This window comes from Cherax quadricarinatus, chromosome 43, assembly GCF_038502225.1.
Source record: "Cherax quadricarinatus isolate ZL_2023a chromosome 43, ASM3850222v1, whole genome shotgun sequence".
Classification (NCBI taxonomy): Eukaryota; Metazoa; Arthropoda; class Malacostraca; order Decapoda; family Parastacidae; genus Cherax; species Cherax quadricarinatus.
In genome coordinates this window covers 25,600,324-25,625,783 of record NC_091334.1, presented here as the reverse complement: position 1 = coordinate 25,625,783, position 25,460 = coordinate 25,600,324, and the positions used below count along the sequence as shown (strand labels likewise).

Sequence of the window (25,460 nt, the reverse complement as noted above, 5' to 3'; positions counted from 1 at the left end):
GTCAAAGGCTTTTGCAAAGTCTGTGTATACTACATCTGCATTCTGTTTGTTTTCCAGTGCATCTAGGACCATATTATAGTGGTCTAGCAGTTGCGAGAGGCAGGAGCGACCTACTCTGAAACCATGTTGCCCTGGGTAGTGCAATTTTTGGGAGTCCAGGTGGTCTATCCTGCTTCTTAGAACTCTTTCAAAGATTTTTATGATGTGGGACGTTAAAGCTATTGGTCTATAGTTCTTAGCTACTGCTTTGCTGCCACCTTTATGGAGTGGGGCTATATCTGTTGTTTTTAGTGACTGTGGAATCTCGCCTGTGTCTAAGCTCCTCCATAGCATACTTAGGGCCAGTGAGAGGGGTTTCTTGCAGTTCTTAATGAACAACAAGTTCCACAAGTCTGGGCCTGGGGCTGAGTGCATGGGCATGTCGTCGATGGCTTTCTCAAAGTCTAGTGGAGTTAGGGTTATGTCATAAATCTGGCATACATTGGCAGGGTTTTGAGGATCATTCATTAAAAAATTGTTTGGATTGTCTATCTTTAAACTGGTTAGCGGCTCACTGAACACTGAGTCATATTGAGATTTCAGTATCTCACTCATTTCTTTGTCGTCAGTGTAGGATCCATCTTGTCTGAGCAGGGGCCCTATACCAGAAGTGGTTTTAGACTTGTTTTTGGCATGTGAAAAGAAATATTTCGAATATCTTTCAATTTCATTAATCGCTTTTAGCTCCTCTTGTCTCTCCTGGATCCTGTATGAGTCCTTTAACTTTCGCTCAATATTTTCCACTTCCCTGGTTAGCACTTCCTTCCGTGTATCAGATAATCTGGCATTCTTGAGGAGCTCGATGGTTCTTCGTCTTCTCCTGTAGAGGGAGCGTCTCTCTCTCTCCAGTTTACTTCTTTTTTCTTAAGATAATATACCTTGAACATACTTCAGCTACCAGGAGGTTGATCTTTTCGAGGTATTGGTTAGGGTCCATGTAATTTAAGATATCCTCCCAACATGTTTCATTTAGGACATAGTTTACCTGATCCCAGATGATGTTCTTGTTGTTGAAGTTGAATTTGGTAAAGGTACCGATCAGGACTCCAGTGCATGTAACTCTGGACTTGGATTAGATTGTGATCAGAATTTGTAGTTTTTGATATTATGTTTCTTACCAGGTCCTCATTATTTGTGAAAATAAGGTCCAGTGTGTTCTCCAGTCTTGTTGGCTCCACTATCTGCTGACTTAGGGTGTGTTTGTTGCAGAAATTTAGCAGCTCCTGTGTGTGTGACTTTTCATCTGAGCTATGTACCTCCAGGGATTATTTCTGCTACGACATTATTTGCTATATTCTTCCATTTTGTGTGTCTTAGACTGAAGTCAGCAAGCAGCAACATGTCTGGGGATGGGACTGGAAAGTTATCCAGACAGGAGTTAATTTTTGATAGTTGTTCTTTGAACTGTTGGGAAGTTGCATCCGGTGGCTTATATACAAGTACAATGACTAAGTTTTGGTTCTCGATTTTTATTGTCAGAACTTCAACTACATCATTTGTGGTGTTCAGTATTTCTGTGCAAATGAGCGACTCCGCGACGTACAGGTCAACCCCCTGTTGTTGCCTGTTCTTTCTGTCGCATCTGAAAAGGTTGTATCCAGATGTCTATATTTCACTGTCAAAGTAATCTTTTGTGTGGGTCTCTGTGAAGCCTGCAAACACTGCATTTAACACTGTGAAGCCTGCAAACACTGCATTTAACACTGTGAAGGCTACAAACACTGCATTTAACTCTGTGAAGCCTGCAAACACTGCATTTAACACTGTGAAGCCTGCAAACACTACATTTAACTCTGTGAAGGCTACAAACACTGCATTTAACTCTGTGAAGCCTGCAAACACTGCATTTAACACTGTGAAGCCTGCAAACACTGCATTTAACACTGTGAAGCCTGCAAACACTGCATTTAACTCTGTGAAGGCTACAAACACTGCATTTAACTCTGTAAAGGCTACAAACACAACATTTAACACTGTGAAGGCTACAAACACAATATTTAACACTGTGAAGGCTACAAACACTACATTTAACACTGTGTAGGTTACAAACACTACATTTAACACTGTGAAGGCTACAAACACAACATTTAACACTGTGTAGGCTACAAACACAACATTTAACACTGTGAAGGCTACAAACACAACATTTAACTCTGTGAAGGCTACAAACACTACATTTAACTCTGTGAAGGCTACAAACACTACATTTAACTCTGTGAAGGCTACAAACACTGCATTTAACTCTGTAAAGGCTACAAACACAACATTTAACACTGTGAAGGCTACAAACACTACATTTAACACTGTTAAGGCTACAAACACAACATTTAACACTGTGTAGGCTACAAACACTACATTTAACACTGTGAAGGCTACAAACACTACATTTAACACTGTTAAGGCTACAAACACAACATTTAACACTGTGTAGGCTACAAACACAACATTTAACACTGTGTAGGCTACAAACACAACATTTAACACTGTGTAGGCTACAAACACAACATTTAACACTGTGTAGGCTACAAACACTACATTTAACACTGTGTAGGCTACAAACACAACATTTAACACTGTGTAGGCTACAAACACAACATTTAACACTGTGTAGGCTACAAACACAACATTTAACACTGTGAAGGCTACAAACACAACATTTAACACTGTGTAGGCTACAAACACTACATTTAACACTGTGTAGGCTACAAACACAACATTTAACACTGTGTAGGCTACAAACACAACATTTAACACTGTGTAGGCTACAAACACAACATTTAACACTGTGAAGGCTACAAACACAACATTTAACACTGTGTAGGCTACAAACACAACATTTAACACTGTGTAGGCTACAAACACTACATTTAACACTGTGTAGGCTACAAACACAACATTTAACACTGTGAAGGCTACAAACACTACATTTAACACTGTGAAGGCTACAAACACTACATTTAACACTGTTAAGGCTACAAACACAACATTTAACACTGTGAAGGCTACAAACACTACATTTAACACTGTGAAGGCTACAAACACTACATTTAACACTGTGAAGGCTACAAACACTACATTTAACACTGTTAAGGCTACAAACACAACATTTAACACTGTGAAGGCTACAAACACTACATTTAACACTGTGAAGGCTACAAACACAACATTTAACACTGTGAAGGCTACAAACACTACATTTAACACTGTTAAGGCTACAAACACAACATTTAACACTGTGTAGGCTACAAACACTACATTTAACACTGTGAAGGCTACAAACACTACATTTAACACTGTGAAGGCTACAAACACTACATTTAACACTGTTAAGGCTACAAACACTACATTTAACACTGTGAAGGCTACAAACACTACATTTAACACTGTGAAGGCTACAAACACTACATTTAACACTGTGTAGGCTACAAACACAACATTTAACACTGTGTAGGCTACAAACACTACATTTAACACTGTTAAGGCTACAAACACTACATTTAACACTGTGAAGGCTACAAACACTACATTTAACACTGTGAAGGCTACAAACACTACATTTAACACTGTGAAGGCTACAAACACTGCATTTAACACTGTGAAGGCTACAAACACTACATTTAACACTGTGAAGGCTACAAACACTGCATTTAACACTGTGAAGGCTACAAACACTACATTTAACACTGTGAAGGCTACAAACACTGCATTTAACACTGTGTAGGCTACAAACACTACATTTAACACTGTGTAGGCTACAAACACAACATTTAACACTGTGAAGGCTACAAACACTACATTTAACACTGTTAAGACTACAAACACTACATTTAACACTGTGAAGGCTACAAACACTACATTTAACACTGTGAAGGCTACAAACACTACATTTAACACTGTTAAGACTACAAACACTACATTTAACACTGTGTAGGCTACAAACACAACATTTAACACTGTGAAGGCTACAAACACTGCATTTAACACTGTGTAGGCTACAAACACTACATTTAACACTGTTAAGACTACAAACACTACATTTAACACTGTGTAGGCTACAAACACTACATTTAACACTGTGAAGGCTACAAACACAACATTTAACACTGTGAAGGCTACAAACACTACATTTAACACTGTGTAGGCTACAAACACAACATTTAACACTGTTAAGACTACAAGCACTACATTTAACACTGTGTAGGCTACAAACACAACATTTAACACTGTTAAGACTACAAACACTACATTTAACACTGTGAAGGCTACAAACACAACATTTAACACTGTGAAGGCTACAAACACTACATTTAACACTGTTAAGACTACAAACACTACATTTAACACTGTGAAGGCTACAAACACTACATTTAACACTGTGAAGGCTACAAACACAACATTTAACACTGTGAAGGCTACAAACACTACATTTAACACTGTGTAGGCTACAAACACAACATTTAACACTGTTAAGACTACAAGCACTACATTTAACACTGTGTAGGCTACAAACACAACATTTAACACTGTTAAGACTACAAACACTACATTTAACACTGTGAAGGCTACAAACACAACATTTAACACTGTGAAGGCTACAAACACTACATTTAACACTGTTAAGACTACAAACACTACATTTAACACTGTGAAGGCTACAAACACTACATTTAACACTGTGAAGGCTACAAACACTACATTTAACACTGTTAAGACTACAAACACTACATTTAACACTGTGAAGGCTACAAACACTACATTTAACACTGTGAAGGCTACAAACACAACATTTAACACTGTTAAGACTACAAACACTACATTTAACACTGTGAAGGCTACAAACACTACATTTAACACTGTTAAGACTACAAACACTACATTTAACACTGTGAAGGCTACAAACACAACATTTAACACTGTGAAGGCTACAAACACTACATTTAACACTGTTAAGACTACAAACACTACATTTAACACTGTGAAGGCTACAAACACTACATTTAACACTGTGAAGGCTACAAACACAACATTTAACACTGTTAAGACTACAAACACTACATTTAACACTGTGAAGGCTACAAACACAACATTTAACACTGTTAAGACTACAAACACTACATTTAACACTGTGAAGGCTACAAACACTACATTTAACACTGTTAAGACTACAAACACTACATTTAACACTGTGAAGGCTACAAACACTACATTTAACACTGTTAAGACTACAAACACTACATTTAACACTGTGAAGACTACAAACACTACATTTAACACTGTTAAGACTACAAACACTACATTTAACACTGTGAAGGCTACAAACACTACATTTAACACTGTGAAGGCTACAAACACTACATTTAACACTGTTAAGACTACAAACACTACATTTAACACTGTGAAGGCTACAAACACTACATTTAACACTGTGTAGGCTACAAACACTACATTTAACACTGTGAAGGCTACAAACACTACATTTAACACTGTGAAGGCTACAAACACTACATTTAACACTGTGAAGGCTACAAACACTACATTTAACACTGTTAAGACTACAAACACTACATTTAACACTGTGAAGGCTACAAACACAACATTTAACACTGTGAAGGCTACAAACACTACATTTAACACTGTGAAGGCTACAAACACAACATTTAACACTGTGAAGGCTACAAACACTACATTTAACACTGTGAAGGCTACAAACACAACATTTAACACTGTGTAGGCTACAAACACTACATTTAACACTGTGAAGGCTACAAACACAACATTTAACACTGTGTAGGCTACAAACACTACATTTAACACTGTGAAGGCTACAAACACAACATTTAACACTGTGTAGGCTACAAACACTACATTTAACACTGTGAAGGCTACAAACACAACATTTAACACTGTGTAGGCTACAAACACAACATTTAACACTGTGTAGGCTACAAACACTACATTTAACACTGTGTAGGCTACAAACACTACATTTAACACTGTGAAGGCTACAAACACTACATTTAACACTGTGAAGGCTACAAACACTACATTTAACACTGTGAAGGCTACAAACACAACATTTAACACTGTGTAGGCTACAAACACAACATTTAACACTGTGTAGGCTACAAACACTACATTTAACACTGTGTAGGCTACAAACACTACATTTAACACTGTGTAGGCTACAAACACAACATTTAACACTGTGTAGGCTACAAACACTACATTTAACACTGTGTAGGCTACAAACACAACATTTAACACTGTGAAGGCTACAAACACTACATTTAACACTGTGTAGGCTACAAACACTACATTTAACACTGTGTAGGCTACAAACACAACATTTAACACTGTGTAGGCTACAAACACTACATTTAACACTGTGTAGGCTACAAACACAACATTTAACACTGTGAAGGCTACAAACACTACATTTAACACTGTGTAGGCTACAAACACTACATTTAACACTGTGTAGGCTACAAACACAACATTTAACACTGTGTAGGCTACAAACACAACATTTAACTCTCCTAGAAGTCCACTCATGGAAGGTATTTTGTTGTTGGTGATGGTTTAAGGTCCTGTATATTAGCAAATATAAATGATGCTGTGTTTTATGTTTGTTGGGAGGATTTTGTTGTTTGCATCAGTAGCTGTGAGCCCGGAGGTGCCACTGTGAGCCCGGAGGTGCCACTGTGAGCCCGGAGGTGCCACTGTGAGCCCGGAGGTGCCACTGTGAGCCCGGAGGTGCCACTGTGAGCCCGGAGGTGCCACTGTGAGCCCGGAGGTGCCACTGTGAGCCCGGAGGTGCCACTGTGAGCCCGGAGGTGCCACTGTGAGCCCGGAGGTGCCACTGGCTGTGAGCCCGGAGGTGCCCCTGGCTGTGAGCCCGGAGGTGCCACTGGCTGTGCCTCCAGTCCAACAAGGCTCCAAGGTTTACCTGGAGTTTACCTGGAGAGGATGGATTTCAGGGGTGAATGCTCCCCACAGCTTAGTCTGAGACCAGGCCTCACGGTGGATCAGGGTCTGATCAACCAGGCTGTTACTACTGGCCATACGCAAGCTGAAGTACGGTGAAGTAGGTGCCTGTCCAGTGCCTTCTTGAAGACAGCCAGGGGTCTTGAAGACAGTCAGGGGTGTTGAAGACAGCCAGGGGTCTATTGGTAATCCCCCTTATGTATGTTGGGAGGCAGCTGAACAGTCTTGGGCCCCTGACACTTGCTGTGTCGTCTCTCAGTGTACTCGTGGCGCCTCTGCTTTTCATCGAGGGAATGTTGCATCTCCTGCCGAGTCTTTTGCTTTAATATGGAGTGATTTTCGTGTGCAAGTTTGATACCAATCCCTCCAGGACCTTCCAAGTGTATATTATCATGTATTTCTCTGCTAGGCTATTTTGCTTCTCTCTCTCCATTTTCTGTCTTCGTTTCCTACCTTCCCTCCCTCCCTCCTACATTGCCTCCCTCCCTCCTACCTTCCCTTTCTCCCTCTTACCATCCCACTTTCCCTTTCTCCCTCTTACCATCCCACTTTCCCTTTCTCCCTCTTACCATCCCACCTTCCCTCCCTCCCTCCTACATTCCCTCCCTCCCTCCTACCTTCCCTTTCTCCCTCCTACCATCCCTCCCTCCTACCTTCCCTTTCTCCCTCCTACCATCCCTCCCTCCTACCTTCCCTCTCTCCCTCCTACATCCCCTCCCTCCCTCCTACCATCCCTCCCTCCCTCCCTCACTCCCTCCTACCTTCCCTCCCTCCCTCCTACCTTCCCTCCCTCTCCCACTCCCTCCCTGGAGGGGTACAGACTATAATGTTACACTCAGACGGCATTCTTGCTACACTACAATGATCACAACACCACAACACAACACAACACCACAACACAACACCACACCACAACACCACAACACAACACAACACCACACCACAACACAACACCACAACACAACACAACACCACAACACAACACCACAACACAACACAACACCACAACACAACACCACAACACAACACAACACCACAACACAACACAACACCACAACACAACACCACAACACCACAACACAACACCACAACACAACACAACACCACAACACAACACCACAACACAACACAACACCACAACACAACACCACAACACAACACAACACAACACAACACCACAACACAACACAACACCACAACACAACACAACACCACAACACAACACAACACCACAACACAACACCACAACACAACACAACACCACAACACAACACAACACCACAACACAACACCACAACACAACACCACAACACAACACAACACCACAACACAACACCACAACACAACACCACAACACAACACAACACAACACAACACAACACAACACAACACCACAACACAACACAACACCACAACACAACACCACAACACAACACAACACAACACAACACCACAACACAACACCACAACACAACACAACACCACAACACAACACCACAACACAACACCACAACACAACACAACACAACACCACAACACAACACAACACAACACAACACAACACCACAACACAACACAACACAACACCACAACACAACACCACAACACAACACCACACCACCACACCACCACACTACCACACCACACAGCAACACCACACCACAACACCACACAGCAACATCACAACACCACACCACAACACCACACCACAACACCACACAGCAACACCACACCACCACAACACAACACCACAACACAACACAACACAGCACCACAACACCACAACACCACACCACAACACCACACACCACAACACTGCAACACCGCAACACAACACTGCAACACACACTGCAGCACCACAGAACACCACAGCGCAACGCCACAACACAGCACCACAACACAACACTACACCACAACACCCCACAGCACTGCAACACAATATACAGCACTACACAATACACACTACATAACACCACACAACACACACACAACACACACACACAGACAGGTGTTGCTGGCATTATGTTGTAAGACTGTAGTAAGAAGTATTGTACATGTTGGAAGGCGCCTCGTGGCCTGGTAGGTCAAACTGCCACTTCAGACCACTGACGAGTCACAGGGATGTTAGGAAGTATTTCTTCAGTCACAGTAGTCAGCAAGTGGAATAGTCTAGCAAGTGATGTAGTGGAAGCAGGAACCATACATAGCTTTACGATGAGGTATGACAAAGCTCAGGGAGCAGAGAGAGAAAGGACCTAGTAGCGATCAGTGAAGAGACGGTGCCAGGAGCTGAGTATCGACCCCTGCAACCACAATTAGGCGAGTAAAATTAGGGCGAGTAAAATTAGGTGAGTACACACTGAGGATCCAGGTTCAATTCCCAGCCAGGGTGGAAACATTGGGCGTGTTTCCTTGTACCGGTTGTTCATGTTCACCCATCAGTAAAATAGGTACCTGGCTATTAGTGGACTGGTGTGGGTCGCTTCCTGGGACACTCACCTAATTTTCGGGAAATGCTCAGCATAACAAGGGGCTTTCTATATAGTAGTATGTCATTGATGTCAGCTATGGTCTGTATACCTTGTACATGTACTTGTATACCTTGTACATGTACTTGTATACCTTGTACATGTACTTGTATACCTTGTACATGTACTTGTATACCTTGTACATGTACTTGTATACCTTGTACATGTACTTGTATACCTTGTACATGTACTTGTATACCTTGTACATGTACTTGTATACCTTGTACATGTACTTGTATACCTTGTACATGTACTTGTATACCTTGTACATGTACTGGTATACCTTGTACATGTACTTGTATACCTTGTACATGTACTGGTATACCTTGTACATGTACTTGTATACCTTGTACATGTACTTGTATACCTTGTACATGTACTTGTATACCTTGTACATGTACTTGTATACCTTGTACATGTACTTGTATACCTTGTACATGTACTTGTATACCTTGTACATGTACTTGTATACCTTGTACATGTACTTGTATACCTTGTACATGTACTTGTATACCTTGTACATGTACTTGTATACCTTGTACATGTACTTGTATACCTTGTACATGTACTGGTATACCTTGTACATGTACTTGTATACCTTGTACATGTACTTGTATACCTTGTACATGTACTTGTATACCTTGTACATGTACTTGTATACCTTGTACATGTACTTGTATACCTTGTACATGTACTTGTATACCTTGTACATGTACTTGTATACCTTGTACATGTACTGGTATACCTTGTACATGTACTTGTATACCTTGTACATGTACTGGTATACCTTGTACATGTACTTGTATGCCTTGTACATGTACTTGTATACCTTGTACATGTACTTGTATACCTTGTACATGTACTTGTATACCTTGTACATGTACTTGTATACCTTGTACATGTACTGGTATACCTTGTACATGTACTTGTATACCTTGTACATGTACTTGTATACCTTGTACATGTACTTGTATACCTTGTACATGTACTTGTATACCTTGTACATGTACTGGTATACCTTGTACATGTACTTGTATACCTTGTACATGTACTTGTATACCTTGTACATGTGTATCTGTATACATTGTACATGCATGCTATATGCTTGTACTTGTATCTTGTAGCATATGCATGCACGCTATACCCTTGTACATGCCTTGTACTTGATTGCATGCCTTGTACTGTGATATGTACATGTACTTGTATACCTTGTGCATGTATACTGTATATGTATACATGTACTTGTATCATGTACATGCTCTTGTATACCTTTGTGTACATGCTAATGCAATGCATTGTACATGTATACTATTGTACATGTCTTGTATACCTGTACATGTGCTGGCTATACCCTGTATACATGTGTCTTGTATACCTTGTGCATGTACCTTGTATGCTAGCTTGTACTTGTATACCTATCTTATATACATGTACTGTACCTTGATACATTGTACATGCATACTTGTACATATATACATAGCATATACCATTAACCTACATGTGCTTGTATACCTTGTACATGCACTTGTATATAATGTACATGTATACTTGTGCTCTGTACATGTATCATGTACCTTGTACATGTGCATTGTATACTTGCACATGCATTTGTGACATACCATGTACTTATAGCTCTTGCATGCATGTGCTTGTATACTGCACATGTACTTGTATATGCTGTACATGCTGATACTTGTGCTTGTATACCTTGTACATGCTTATATACTTATACATGTGCATCAATGCATACCTTGTACATGCTTATACCTTGTACATGTACTTGTCATACCTTGTGCATGTACTTGTATACTTGTACTGTAGCTTGTTATACTGTACATGCAATTGTCATGCCTTGTACATGTACTTCATATAATGTGCATGTGCTTGTATCTGTACATGATGCTTGTATACTTCATGCACGTATGCATGCCTTGCACATTTGTATGCCTTGTACATGTACTTGTATACCTTGCACATGTACTTGTATACCTTGTACATGTACTTGTATACCTTGTACATGTACTTGTATACCTTGTACATGTACTTGTATACCTTGTACATGTACTTGTATACCTTGTACATGTACTTGTATACCTTGTACATGTACTTGTATACCTTGTACATGTACTTGTATATCTTGTACATGTACTTGTATACCTTGTACATGTACTTGTATACCTTGTACATGTACTTGTATACCTTGTACATGTACTTGTATACCTTGTACATGTACTTGTATACCTTGTACATGTACTTGTATACCTTGTACATGTACTTGTATACCTTGTACATGTACTGGTATACCTTGTACATGTACTGGTATACCTTGCACATGTACTGGTAGTAAATAAAGATATTATTATTATTATTATTATTATTATTATTATTATTATTATTATTATTATTACATTTGTTGACAGGTGTGGGAGGAAGTCAGCCAGAGTGGGAAGGACTTCGTGAAGCGGCTGTTAGAGGTCGATCCCAGTGCCAGGTTGACAGCTGTGGAGGCACTAAGACACAAGTGGATATTAGCACATCACCACAACACCTGCACTCAACAGGTGTGTACCCCACAATCTTGCTTAACACTGGTTTACAACACCTGGGTGTCTTTATTGATGAATAAGACACATGTACAACACCTGGGTGACTTTATTGATGAATAAGACACATGTACAACACCTGGGTGACTTTATTGATGAATAAGACACATGTACAACACCTGGGTGTCTTTATTGATGAATAAGACACATGTACAACACCTGGGTGTCTTTATTGATGAATAAGACACATGTACAACACCTGGGTGTCTTTATTGATGAATAAGACACATGTACAACACCTGGGTGACTTTATTGATGAATAAGACACATGTACAACACCTGGGTGTCTTTACTGATGAATAAGACACATGTACAACACCTGGGTGTCTTTATTGATGAATAAGACACATGCACAACACCTGGGTGTCTTTATTGATGAATAAGACACATGCACAACACATGGGTGTCTTTATTGATGAATAAGACACATGCACAACACCTGGGTGTCTTTATTGATGAATAAGACACATGTACAACACCTGGGTGTCTTTATTGATGAATAAGACACATGTACAACACCTGGGTGTCTTTATTGATGAATAAGACACATGCACAACACCTGGGTGTCTTTATTGATGGATAAGACACATGCACAACACCTGGGTGTCTTTATTGATGGATAAGACACATGTACAACACCTGGGTGTCTTTATTGATGAATAAGACACATGTACAACACCTGGGTGTCTTTATTGATGAATAAGACACATGCACAACACCTGGGTGTCTTTATTGATGAATAAGACACATGCACAACACCTGGGTGTCTTTATTGATGAATAAGACACATGTACAACACCTGGGTGTCTTTATTGATGAATAAGACACATGTACAACACCTGGGTGTCTTTATTGATGAATAAGACACATGTACAACACCTGGGTGTCTTTATTGATGAATAAGACACATGCACAACACCTGGGTGTCTTTATTGATGAATAAGACACATGCACAACACCTGGGTGTCTTTATTGATGAATAAGACACATGTACAACACCTGGGTGTCTTTATTGATGAATAAGACACATGTACAACACCTGGGTGTCTTTATTGATGAATAAGACACATGCACAACACCTGGGTGTCTTTATTGATGGATAAGACACATGCACAACACCTGGATGTCTTTATTGATGGATAAGACACATGCACAACACCTGGGTGTCTTTATTGATGAATAAGACACATGTACAACACCTGGGTGTCTTTATTGATGAATAAGACACATGCACAACACCTGGGTGTCTTTATTGATGAATAAGACACATGCACAACACCTGGGTGTCTTTATTGATGAATAAGACACATGTACAACACCTGGGTGTCTTTATTGATGAATAAGACACATGTACAACACCTGGGTGTCTTTATTGATGAATAAGACACATGCACAACACCTGGGTGTCTTTATTGATGGATAAGACACATGCACAACACCTGGGTGTCTTTATTGATGAATAAGACACATGTACAACACCTGGGTGTCTTTATTGATGAATAAGACACATGCACAACACCTGGGTGTCTATATTGATGGATAAGACACATGTACAACACCTGGGTGACTATATTGATGGATAAGACACATGCACAACACCTGGGTGACTATATTGATGAATAAGACACATGTACAACACCTGGGTGACTATATTGATGAATAAGACACATGTACAACACCTGGGTGACTATATTGATGGATAAGACACATGTACAACACCTAGGTGACTATATTGATGGATAAGACACATGCACAACACCTGGGTGACTATATTGATGGATAAGACACATGCACAACACTTGGGTGACTATATTGATGGATAAGACACATGCACAACACCTGGGTGACTATATTGATGGATAAGACACATGTACAACACCTGGGTGACTATATTGATGGATAAGACACATGCACAACACCTGGGTGACTATATTGATGGATAAGACACATGCACAACACCTGGGTGACTATATTGATGAATAAGACACATGCACAACACCTGGGTGACTATATTGATGAATAAGACACATGTACAACACCTGGGTGACTATATTGATGAATAAGACACATGCACAACACCTGGGTGACTATATTGATGGATAAGACACATGTACAACACCTGGGTGACTATATTGATGGATAAGACACATGCACAACACCTGGGTGACTATATTGATGGATAAGACACATGCACAACACCTGGGTGTCTTTATTGATGAATAAGACACATGTACAACACCTGGGTGACTATATTGATGGATAAGACACATGCACAACACCTGGGTGACTATATTGATGGATAAGACACATGCACAACACCTGGGTGACTATATTGATGGATAAGACACATGCACAACACCTGGGTGACTATATTGATGGATAAGACACATGCACAACACCTGGGTGACTATATTGATGGATAAGACACATGCACAACACCTGGGTGACTATATTGATGAATAAGACACATGTACAACACCTGGGTGACTATATTGATGGATAAGACACATGCACAACACCTGGGTGACTATATTGATGGATAAGACACATGCACAACACCTGGGTGACTATATTGATGAATAAGACACATGTACAACACCTGGGTGACTATATTGATGGATAAGACACATGCACAACACCTGGGTGACTATATTGATGAATAAGACACATGTACAACACCTGGGTGACTATATTGATGAATAAGACACATGTACAACACCTGGGTGACTATATTGATGAATAAGACACATGTACAACACCTGGGTGACTATATTGATGGATAAGACACATGCACAACACCTGGGTGACTATATTGATGGATAAGACACATGCACAACACCTGGGTGACTATATTGATGAATAAGACACATGTACAACACCTGGGTGACTATATTGATGGATAAGACACATGCACAACACCTGGGTGACTATATTGATGGATAAGACACATGCACAACACCTGGGTGACTATATTGATGGATAAGACACATGCACAACACCTGGGTGACTATACAGCCTCTCCTTGCTTAACTACAGAGTTGACACATGCACAACACCTGGGTGTCTTTATTGATGGATAAGACACATGCACAACACCTGGGTGACTATACAGCCTCTCCTTGTTTAACTACAGAGTTGACACATGCACAACACCTGGGTGACTATATTGATGAATAAGACACATGCACAACACCTGGGTGACTATACAGCCTCTCCTTGTTTAACTACAGAGTTGACACATGCACAACACCTGGGTGACTATACAGCCTCTCCTTGCTTAACTACAGAGTTCCATTCCTAAGACCACACTGATAAATGAATTTGTCACTAAGTGAGGAGCAGACTATAATGGTAGTAGCTTTGTGTCAACCATCTTTGATGTTGTTTTAATGTCACCTTTGTACCAGTTACAACATTCCTGGTATACAGTGGAACCCCGAGTTTCTGGTACACAGTGGAACCCCGAGTTTCTGGTATACAGTGGAACCCCGAGTTTCTGGTATACAGTGGAACCCCGAGTTTCCTCATTAATCCATTCCAGAGAGTCTCCTGAATGGCAAGACCATTTTCCCCATAAGAAATAATGTTAATCCAATTAATCTGTTTGAGACACCCAAAAGTATTAACAAAAAATCAATTTTTTGAAGATTAAATATAGATTTACATACAGAAAACAATGACAAATAAATATAAAGCACTAATAAAATGGATAAATGAACATTTAACATCACACTTACCTTTATTGAAGACTCTTGGTGTAGGGAAAACAGGTAGGATGGGAGACGGAGGCGAGTTTATTATGCTTCAGTATGACACTAGTATCTCTTTGGCTTATTTATCTATCACAATTCATCTGATATGACATAATAAGCAATATTAATAATATAGAAACATCATATATACTTTATTTTATTATTTTTTTTTTATTATCACACTGGCCGATTCCCACCAAGGCAGGATGGCCCACCAAGGCAGGGTGGTCCACCAAGGCAGGGTGGCCCACCAAGGCAGGGTGGTCCACCAAGGCAGGGTGGTCCACCAAGGCAGGGTGGCCCACCAAGGCAGGGTGGCCCACCAAGGCAAGGTGGCCCACCAAGGCAGGGTGGCCCGAAAAAGAAAAACTTTCACCATCATTCACTCCATCACTGTCTTGCCAGAAGGGTGCTTTACACTACAGTTTTTAAACTGCAACATTAACACCCCTCCTTCAGAGTGCAGGCACTGTACTTCCCATCTCCAGGACTCAAGTCTGGCCTGCCAGTTTCCCTGAACCCCTTCATAAATGTTACTTTGCTCACACTCCAACAGCACGTCAAGTATTAAAAACCATTTGTCTCCATTCACTCCTATCAAACACGCTCACGCATGCCTGCTGGAAGTCCAAGCCCCTCGCACACAAAACCTCCTTTACCCCCTCCCTCCAACCTTTCCTAGGCCGACCCCTACCCCGCCTTCCTTCCACTACAGACTGATACACTCTTGAAGTCATTCTGTTTCACTCCATTCTCTCCACATGTCCGAACCACCTCAACAACCCTTCCTCAGCCCTCTGGACAACAGTTTTGGTAATCCTGCACCTCCTCCTAACTTCCAAACTACGAATTCTCTGCATTATATTCACACCACACATTGCTCTCAGACATGACATCTCCACTGCCTCCAGCCTTCTCCTCGCTGCAACATTCATCACCCATGCTTCACACCCATATAAGAGCGTTGGTAAAACTATACTCTCATACATTCCCCTCTTTGCCTCCAAGGACAAAGTTCTTTGTCTCCACAGACTCCTAAGTGCACCACTCACCCTTTTCCCCTCATCAATTCTATGATTCACCTCATCTTTCATAGACCCATCAGCTGACACGTCCACTCCCAAATATCTGAATACATTCACCTCCTCCATACTCTCTCCCTCCAATCTGATATCCAATCTTTCATCACCTAATCTTTTTGTTATCCTCATAACCTTACTCTTTCCTGTATTCACTTTTAATTTTCTTCTTTTGCATACCCTACCAAATTCATCCACCAATCTCTGCAACTTCTCTTCAGAATCTCCCAAGAGCACAGTGTCATCAGCAAAGAGCACCTATCACAACTCCCACTTTATGTGTGATTCTTTGTCTTTTAACTCCACGCCTCTTGCCAAGACCCTCGCATTTACTTCTCTTACAACCCCATCTATAAATATATTAAACAACCACGGTCACATCACACATCCTTGTCTAAGGCCTACTTTTACTGGGAAATAATTTCCCTCTTACCTACATACTCTAACTTGAGCCTCACTATCCTCGTAAAAACTCTTCACTGCTTTCAGTAACCTACCTCCTATACCATACACCTGCAACATCTGCCACATTGCCCCCCTATCCACCCTGTCATACGCCTTTTCCAAATCCATAAATGCCACAAAGACCTCTTTAGCCTTATCTAAATACTGTTCACTTATATGTTTCACTGTAAACACCTGGTCCACACACCCCCTACCTTTCCTAAAGCCTCTTTGTTCATCTGCTATCCTATTCTCCGTCTTGCTCTTAATTCTTTCAATAATAACTCTACCATACACTTTACCAGGTATACTCAACAAACTTATTTTATTTTTTTTTTTTTATTATCACACCGGCCGATTCCCACCAAGGCAGGGTGGCCCGAAAAAGAAAAACTTTCACCATCATTCACTCCATCACTGTCTTGCCAGAAGGGTGCTTTACACTACAGTTTTTAAACTGCAACATTAACACCCCTCCTTCAGAGTGCAGGCACTGTACTTCCCATCTCCAGGACTCAAGTCCGGCCTGCCGGTTTCCCTGAATCCCTTCATAAATGTTACTTTGCTCACACTCCAACAGCACGTCAAGTATTAAAAACCATTTGTCTCCATTCACTCCTATCAAACACGCTCACGCATGCCTGCTGGAAGTCCAAGCCCCTCGCACACAAAACCTCCTTTACCCCCTCCCTCCAACCCTTCCTAGGCCGACCCCTACCCCGCCTTCCTTCCACTACAGACTGATACACTCTTGAAGTCATTCTGTTTCGCTCCATTCTCTCTACATGTCCGAACCACCTCAACAACCCTTCCTCAGCCCTCTGGACAACAGTTTTGGTAATCCCGCACCTCCTCCTAACTTCCAAACTACGAATTCTCTGCATTATATTCACACCACACATTGCCCTCAGACATGACATCTCCACTGCCTCCAGCCTTCTCCTCGCTGCAACATTCATCACCCACGCTTCACACCCATATAAGAGCGTTGGTAAAACTATACTCTCATACATTCCCCTCTTTGCCTCCAAGGACAAAGTTCTTTGTCTCCACAGACTCCTAAGTGCACCACTCACTCTTTTTCCCTCATCAATTCTATGATTCACCTCATCTTTCATAGACCCATCCGCTGACACGTCCACTCCCAAATATCTGAATACGTTCACCTCCTCCATACTCTCTCCCTCCAATCTGATATTCAATCTTTCATCACCTAATCTTTTTGTTATCCTCATAACCTTACTCTTTCCTGTATTCACCTTTAATTTTCTTCTTTTGCACACCCTACCAAATTCATCCACCAATCTCTGCAACTTCTCTTCAGAATCTCCCAAGAGCACAGTGTCATCAGCAAAGAGCAGCTGTGACAACTCCCACTTTGTGTGTGATTCTTTATCTTTTAACTCCACGCCTCTTGCCAAGACCCTCGCATTTACTTCTCTTACAACCCCATCTATAAATATATTAAACAACCACGGTGACATCACACATCCTTGTCTAAGGCCTACTTTTACTGGGAAAAAATTTCCCTCTTTCCTACATACTCTAACTTGAGCCTCACTATCCTCGTAAAAACTCTTCACTGCTTTCAGTAACCTACCTCCTACACCATGGGGGGGGGGGGTTACTGAAAGCAGTGAAGAGTTTTTACGAGGATAGTGAGGCTCAAGTTAGAGTATGTAGGAAAGAGGGAAATTTTTTTCCCAGTAAAAGTAAAACTTATCTCCCTATAATTTTTGCACTCTCTTTTGTCCCCTTTGCCTTTATACAAAGGAACTATGCATGCTCTCTGCCAATCCCTAGGTACCTTACCCTCATCCATACATTTATTAAATAATTGCACCAACCACTCCAAAACTATATCCCCACCTGCTTTTAACATTTCTATCTTTATCCCATCAATCCTGGTTGCCTTACCCCCTTTCATTTTACCTACTGCCTCACGAACTTCCCCCACACTCACAACTGGCTCTTCCTCACTCCTACAAGATGTTATTCTTCCTTGCCCTATACACGAAATCACAGCTTCCCTATCTTCATCAACATTTAACAATTCCTCAAAATATTCCCTCCATCTTCCCAATACCTCTAACTCTCCATTTAATAACTCTCCTCCTATTTTTAACTGACAAATCCATTTGTTCTCTAGGCTTCCTTAACTTGTTAATTTCACTCCAAAACTTTTTCTTATTTTCAACAAAATTTGTTGATAACATCTCACCCACTCTCTCATTTGCTCTCTTTTTACATTGCTTCACCACTCTCTTAACCTCTCTCTTTTTCTCCATATACTCTTCCCTCCTTGCATCACTTCTACTTTGTAAAAACTTCTCATATGCTAACTTTTTCTCCCTTACTACTCTTTTTACATCATCATTCCACCAATCGCTCCTCTTTCCTCCCGCACCCACTTTCCTGCAACCACAAACTTCTGCTGAACACTCTAACACTACATTTTTAAACCTACCCCATACATCTTCGACCCCATTGCCTATGCTCTCATTAGCCCATCTATCCTCCAATAGCTGTTTATATCTTACCCTAACTGCCTCCTCTTTTAGTTTATAAACCTTCACCTCTCTCTTCCCTGATGCTTCTATTCTCCTTGTATCCCATCTACCTTTTACTCTCAGTGTAGCTACAACTAGAAAGTGATCTGATGTATCTGTGGCCCCTCTATAAACATGTACATCCTGAAGTCTACTCAACAGTCTTTTATCTACCAATACATAATCCAACAAACTACTGTCATTTTGCCCTACATCATATCTTGTATACTTATTTATCCTCTTTTTCTTAAAATATGTATTACCTATAACTAAACCCCTTTCTATACAAAGTTCAATCAAAGGGCTCCCATTATCATTTACACCTGGCACCCCAAACTTACCTACCACACCCTCTCTAAAAGTTTCTCCTACTTTAGCATTCAGGTCCCCTACCACAATTACTCTCTCACTTGGTTCAAATGCTCCTATACATTCACTTAACATCTCCCAAAATCTCTCTCTCTCTCCTCTACATTCCTCTCTTCTCCAGGTGCATACATGCTTATTATGACCCACTTTTCGCATCCAACCTTTACTTTAATCCAGATAATTCTTGAATTTACACATTCATATTCTCTTTTCTCCTTCCATAACTGATCCTTCAACATTACTGCTACCCCTTCCTTTGCTCTAACTCTCTCAGATACTCCAGATTTAATCCCATTTATTTCCCCCCACCAAAACTCCCCTACCCCCTTCAGCTTTGTTTCGCTTAGGGCCAGGACATCCAACTTCTTTTCATTCATAACATCAGCAATCATCTGTTTCTTGTCATCCGCACTACATCCACACACATTTAAGCATCCCAGTTTTTATAAAGTTTTTCTTCTTCTCTTTTTTAGTAAATGTCTACAGGAGAAGGGGTTACTAGCCCGTTGCTCCTGGCATTTTAGTCGCCTCATACGACACGCATGGCTTACGGAGGAAAGATTCTTTTCCACTTCCCCATGGACAATAGAAGAAATAAAGAAGAACAAGAGCTATTTAGAAAAAGGAGAAAAACCTAGATGAATGTATATATGCATGTGCATGTCTGTGAAGTGTGACCAAAGTGTAAGTAGGAGTAGCAAGATATCCCTGTTATCTAGCGTGTTTATGAGACAGAAAAAGAAACCAGCAATCCTACCATCATGCAAAACAGTTACAGGTTTCTGTTTCACAGTCATCTGGCAGGACGGTAGTACTTCCCTGGGTGGTTGCTGTCTACCAACCTACTACCTATGATATATACTTTAGAATGAATAAAATATGTCATAATGTACGTGAGGAGTAAGTGGTGGAAGTGTTGTTGGGTTTATAAGGGCCACCGAGAGGAGCCGTTGTACATATTAGTGATGGTGGAGGTGGCAGCAGAAGCCACCACCACTATTCACACTGAAACAATGTACATGTACGTAATTGATAAATAAGAAATATTTACACTTTAATTTATAAATAAGAAATAATTACACTTGGAGGAGATGTTAGTTTAATTAGTTAGTTTGATGGAGGAGATGCTGGCAGAGGTTTAGGGTGGTGGAAGATAGCAGGGCAGCATATGTTCATTGGCCCACTACACATCCAACAACATTGGAGAGTTACTTTCGTGTCATTTTTCTATCGCTTAATCGCTTAACTTACTTGCTACACTGTTAATGCTATGCTTTATTGCTGGCTGGCGCTATAGCCTTGATCAATACCTGCTTCTTTAGTCGCACATATTGTAGAATCACTGAAGAAGGCATGTTCTCCCCTCTCTCTTCCTCCTCCACTTTGGTGGGGTGATGGTCACTTGCCCACAAATCATGCCACACTGACTCTCTGAATGTTGTGTGGGAGCCTTTATGTACACCCGGCCACTCCTGGCCACACGGACACATCTCATACGATGGACGAATCACATTAAATGTTTATGCAGTAGTGTAATGTATATTGAAATAACAGAATAGAGGAAATCAGCTCTAATATACATTATTTAGGTATGAACACTGGCCAGAGAGCCCGTCATAAGTCCGAGGCATCAGTAAACGAGTATGTCACTTAGTGAGGAGAGGCTGTGTTGATGAATAAAACACATGTACAGCACCAAAGTATCTTTTTTGATGAATAAGACACATGTTCAACATCTGGGTGTCTTTTTTAATGAATAAGACACATGTACATCACCTGGGTGGCTATATTGATGAATAAGACACATGTACAACACCTGGATATCTTTATTGATGAATAAGAGTTGTACAACATCTGCCTCTTCAAGGGGGGCTCCTTGGCGTGGTGAAGAGGCTCTTGGTCTGAGGAATTAGCCCTATCGGTCTTCTTCCTCAGACCGAACCTAATTACCCCCCATTCTCCCCTCCCCTATCCCATCCTCCCCATCCTCCCCTTTTTCCATTCCTCCTCCTCCTCCTCACCCCTCCCTTTTGCCCTTCCTCTTTTTGGCCTTTGGGATTTCTCCCACAGGCGCGCTAGTTCCTAGGTAGGGGAAAGAACACCGGGGTCCATCTCATTCCGTTGAGGTTCTTGGCGGTGGCGTAGTTTGCCGTGGAATCTGGATTGCCTGGGGATGTCCCGATCCCTCTCCGGTATCCCGGAGTAGCTTTGGGTGTCTTTCGGGCGACGGGTGTATCTCTGGAAGCCACCTTTCGGATTCTGGGGGTGGTGGCCGAAGGAGGTATGCTTTGTGGTGGATATCCGGCCGCCCTCTCTTTTGTCCACCGAGGTAGCTCAGCAGATGTGAGGTTGCTATCCCGGATTGCTGGTTTACTGGCATGAAGGGTAGGGTATGGCACGGGTTCCATGCTGCATCTGCGCTACTAGCGGTGTTGAGGTCCTCTTGGGCGCGGAGGGAGATTTCCGGCCCTTTCATTCCTCCTGGGAACTATTCCTCCCCACTCCCCCCTTTTTTTGTTTTTTTTTTATTTTTATTTTCTTTTCTTCTTTCTTTTTTTTTCTTAAAAACAAAAAGCAAAGGAGTAACCTAACCATGGAGAACCCAATCCATGAACCCACTACCCCCAGGCCCCTTCTTGATACCGCACCCCATTCTGACCCTGCCTTGTGTTTAGACCACTCTTTGGACACTCCTGATGCCCCTGTACCTCTTGCTGGTGCTGTTTCCTCACCCGCTTCAGGTACCGGGGCTTCGACTGACTCCTTCGATTTGTCTGAACTCCGCTCTCCTTTGACTATGCTTCCGGCTTCTCCCTCTACGGTATGGCAATTTTCGAATCGCCTGCCCATTTCACGCCGGACCAACTCCGGTCCTACTCCTAAACGCCAACGTCAATCTCCTGATGATGCTCCTTCGTTACCTTCCCATTCTACTCGGAAAAGACCGACACATCAAGCACTCCCTCTCCACGCTCAGTTTCGGACCACACAATGGACTAAATTCTTTACTTTAAGACCGACTTCTTCTTCTGCCTACCTTTCTGACCATAGTATTGGCAAAGCGCTCTTGCGTCATGTTGGTAGAGATATTTCATTTCATGCTCTCAAGAGCGGTATGCGCATCGTCACTGTCCAGAATGCTGCCCAAGCTCATGATCTTTCTCTCCTTTCGAATATCGATATTACTCCTGTCACTATTGAAAAACATCTTTCTCTCAATTCTTGTAGTGGTACTGTCATTCTGCCCCATACCATAGTCCAACAGAATTTCCAGTCATGTGGCAATGACATTTTTGAACAGCTGGAACTCCAGGATCTCCCAATCCTCAAAGTAGACACTTATGTCCTTCCTGCCCGGGGGCGGAGACGTTACCCTTGCAATGTGGCTCGTTTAACGTTTGACAGCCGAGAACTCCCATCCTCTGTATATGTCGCGGGACATCAGTTACAAGTTCGAAAGGTGATACCTACACCGCAACAATGTAGAAATTGCTGGCGTTTTGGTCACCCAGCGAAATATTGCAGATCTATGGCCGAATAAAAATCTTTGAAAGGGTCCTAAGAAGCAAGATCACCACCCATCTAGAAACCCATCAGTTACACAACCCAGGGCAACATGGGTTTAGAACAGGTCGCTCCCGTCTGTCTCAACTACTGGATCACTACGACAAGGTCCTAAATGCACTAGAAGAAAAAAAGAATGCAGATGTAATATACAGTGGACCCCCGCATAACGATGGCATCACATAGCGATTATTTCGCATACCGCTTACTTTAATTGCAAAAATTTTGCCTCACATACCGCTTAAAAACCCGCTTACCGATTTTCGTCCGAGACGCGTCCAATGTGCGGCCTGAGCCACGCTCACATGTTCCGCCGGTGGCATTGTTTACCAGCCAGCCTCCGCGGTAACATCCAAGCATACAATCGGAATATTTCGTATTATTACAGTGTTTTCGGTGCTTTTTCTGGAAAATAAGTGACCATGGGCCCCAAGAAAGCTTCTAGTGCCAACCCTACAGCAATAAGGGTGAGAATTACAATAGAGATGAAGAAAAAGATCATTGATAAGTATGAAAGTGGAGTGCATGTCTCCGAGCTGGCCAGGTTGTATAATAAACCCCAATCAACCATCGCTACTATTGGTGGTACAGCTGCTGCTGCTGCTGCACTGTCAGCTGCTGCTGCTGCTGCACTGTCAGCTGCTGCTGCTGCTGTAGCACCGTTGTTGGTGTGGCTTATTGAGAATACCAAGAAACAATTAACCCCAGAGGATTTGCCACCCAGGATAACCCAAAAAAGTCAGTGTCATCGAAGACTGTCTAACTTATTTCCATTGGGGTCCTTAATCTTGTCTCCCAGGATGCAACCCACACAAGTCGACTAACACCCAGGTGAACAGGGAAAAATGCCTGGAACTAGTGCTCATATTGGTGAATTTAAAGCCAGCAAAGGTTGGTTTGAGAGATTTAAGAATCGTAGTGGCATACACAGTGTGATAAGGCCTGTTCTGGAAGAAAATGCCAAACAGGACCTACAGTACTCAGGAGGAAAAGGCACTCCCAGGACACAGTGTCTCATCAGTCATTGCTGCATCTTCAATAAAGGTAAGTGTCATTTATTCTTCATTTAGTAGAGTAGTACATGCACAATATATACTGTGCATGTACTACTCTACTATTGTGCATGTATCCTTCTCTTTGTGTGTGGGAAAATGTATATTTCATGTGGTAAAATTTTTTTTTTCATACTTTTGGGTGTCTTGCACGGATTAATTTTATTTCCATTATTTCTTATGGGGAAAATTCATTCACATAACGATTATTTCGCATAACAATTACCCCTCTTGCACGGATTAAAATCGTTAACCGGGGGTCCACTGTATACAGACTTTGCAAAAGCCTTCGACAAGTGTGACCATGGCGTAATAGCGCACAAAATGCGCGCTAAAGGAATAACAGGAAAAGTCGGTCGATGGATCTATAATTTCCTCACTAACAGAACACAGAGAGTAGTCGTCAACAGAGTAAAGTCCGAGGCAGCTACGGTGAAAAGCTCTGTTCCACAAGGCACAGTACTAGCTCCCATCTTGTTCCTCATCCTCATATCCGA

The 25,460-nt window shown here is 41.6% G+C and overlaps 1 protein-coding gene across 1 annotated transcript in view; it reads left to right on the top strand.

The window, feature by feature from the left end:
- The window catches only part of LOC128694198 (serine/threonine-protein kinase H1 homolog), a 135,157-nt gene that overhangs the window by 99,521 nt on the left and 10,176 nt on the right, over positions 1 to 25,460 (top strand). Inside the window, exon 3 of the mRNA XM_070093760.1 lies at positions 11,972 to 12,112. Coding sequence (XP_069949861.1) covers positions 11,972 to 12,112 — 141 coding nt within the window. The remainder of the gene's footprint in view (positions 1 to 11,971; positions 12,113 to 25,460) is intronic.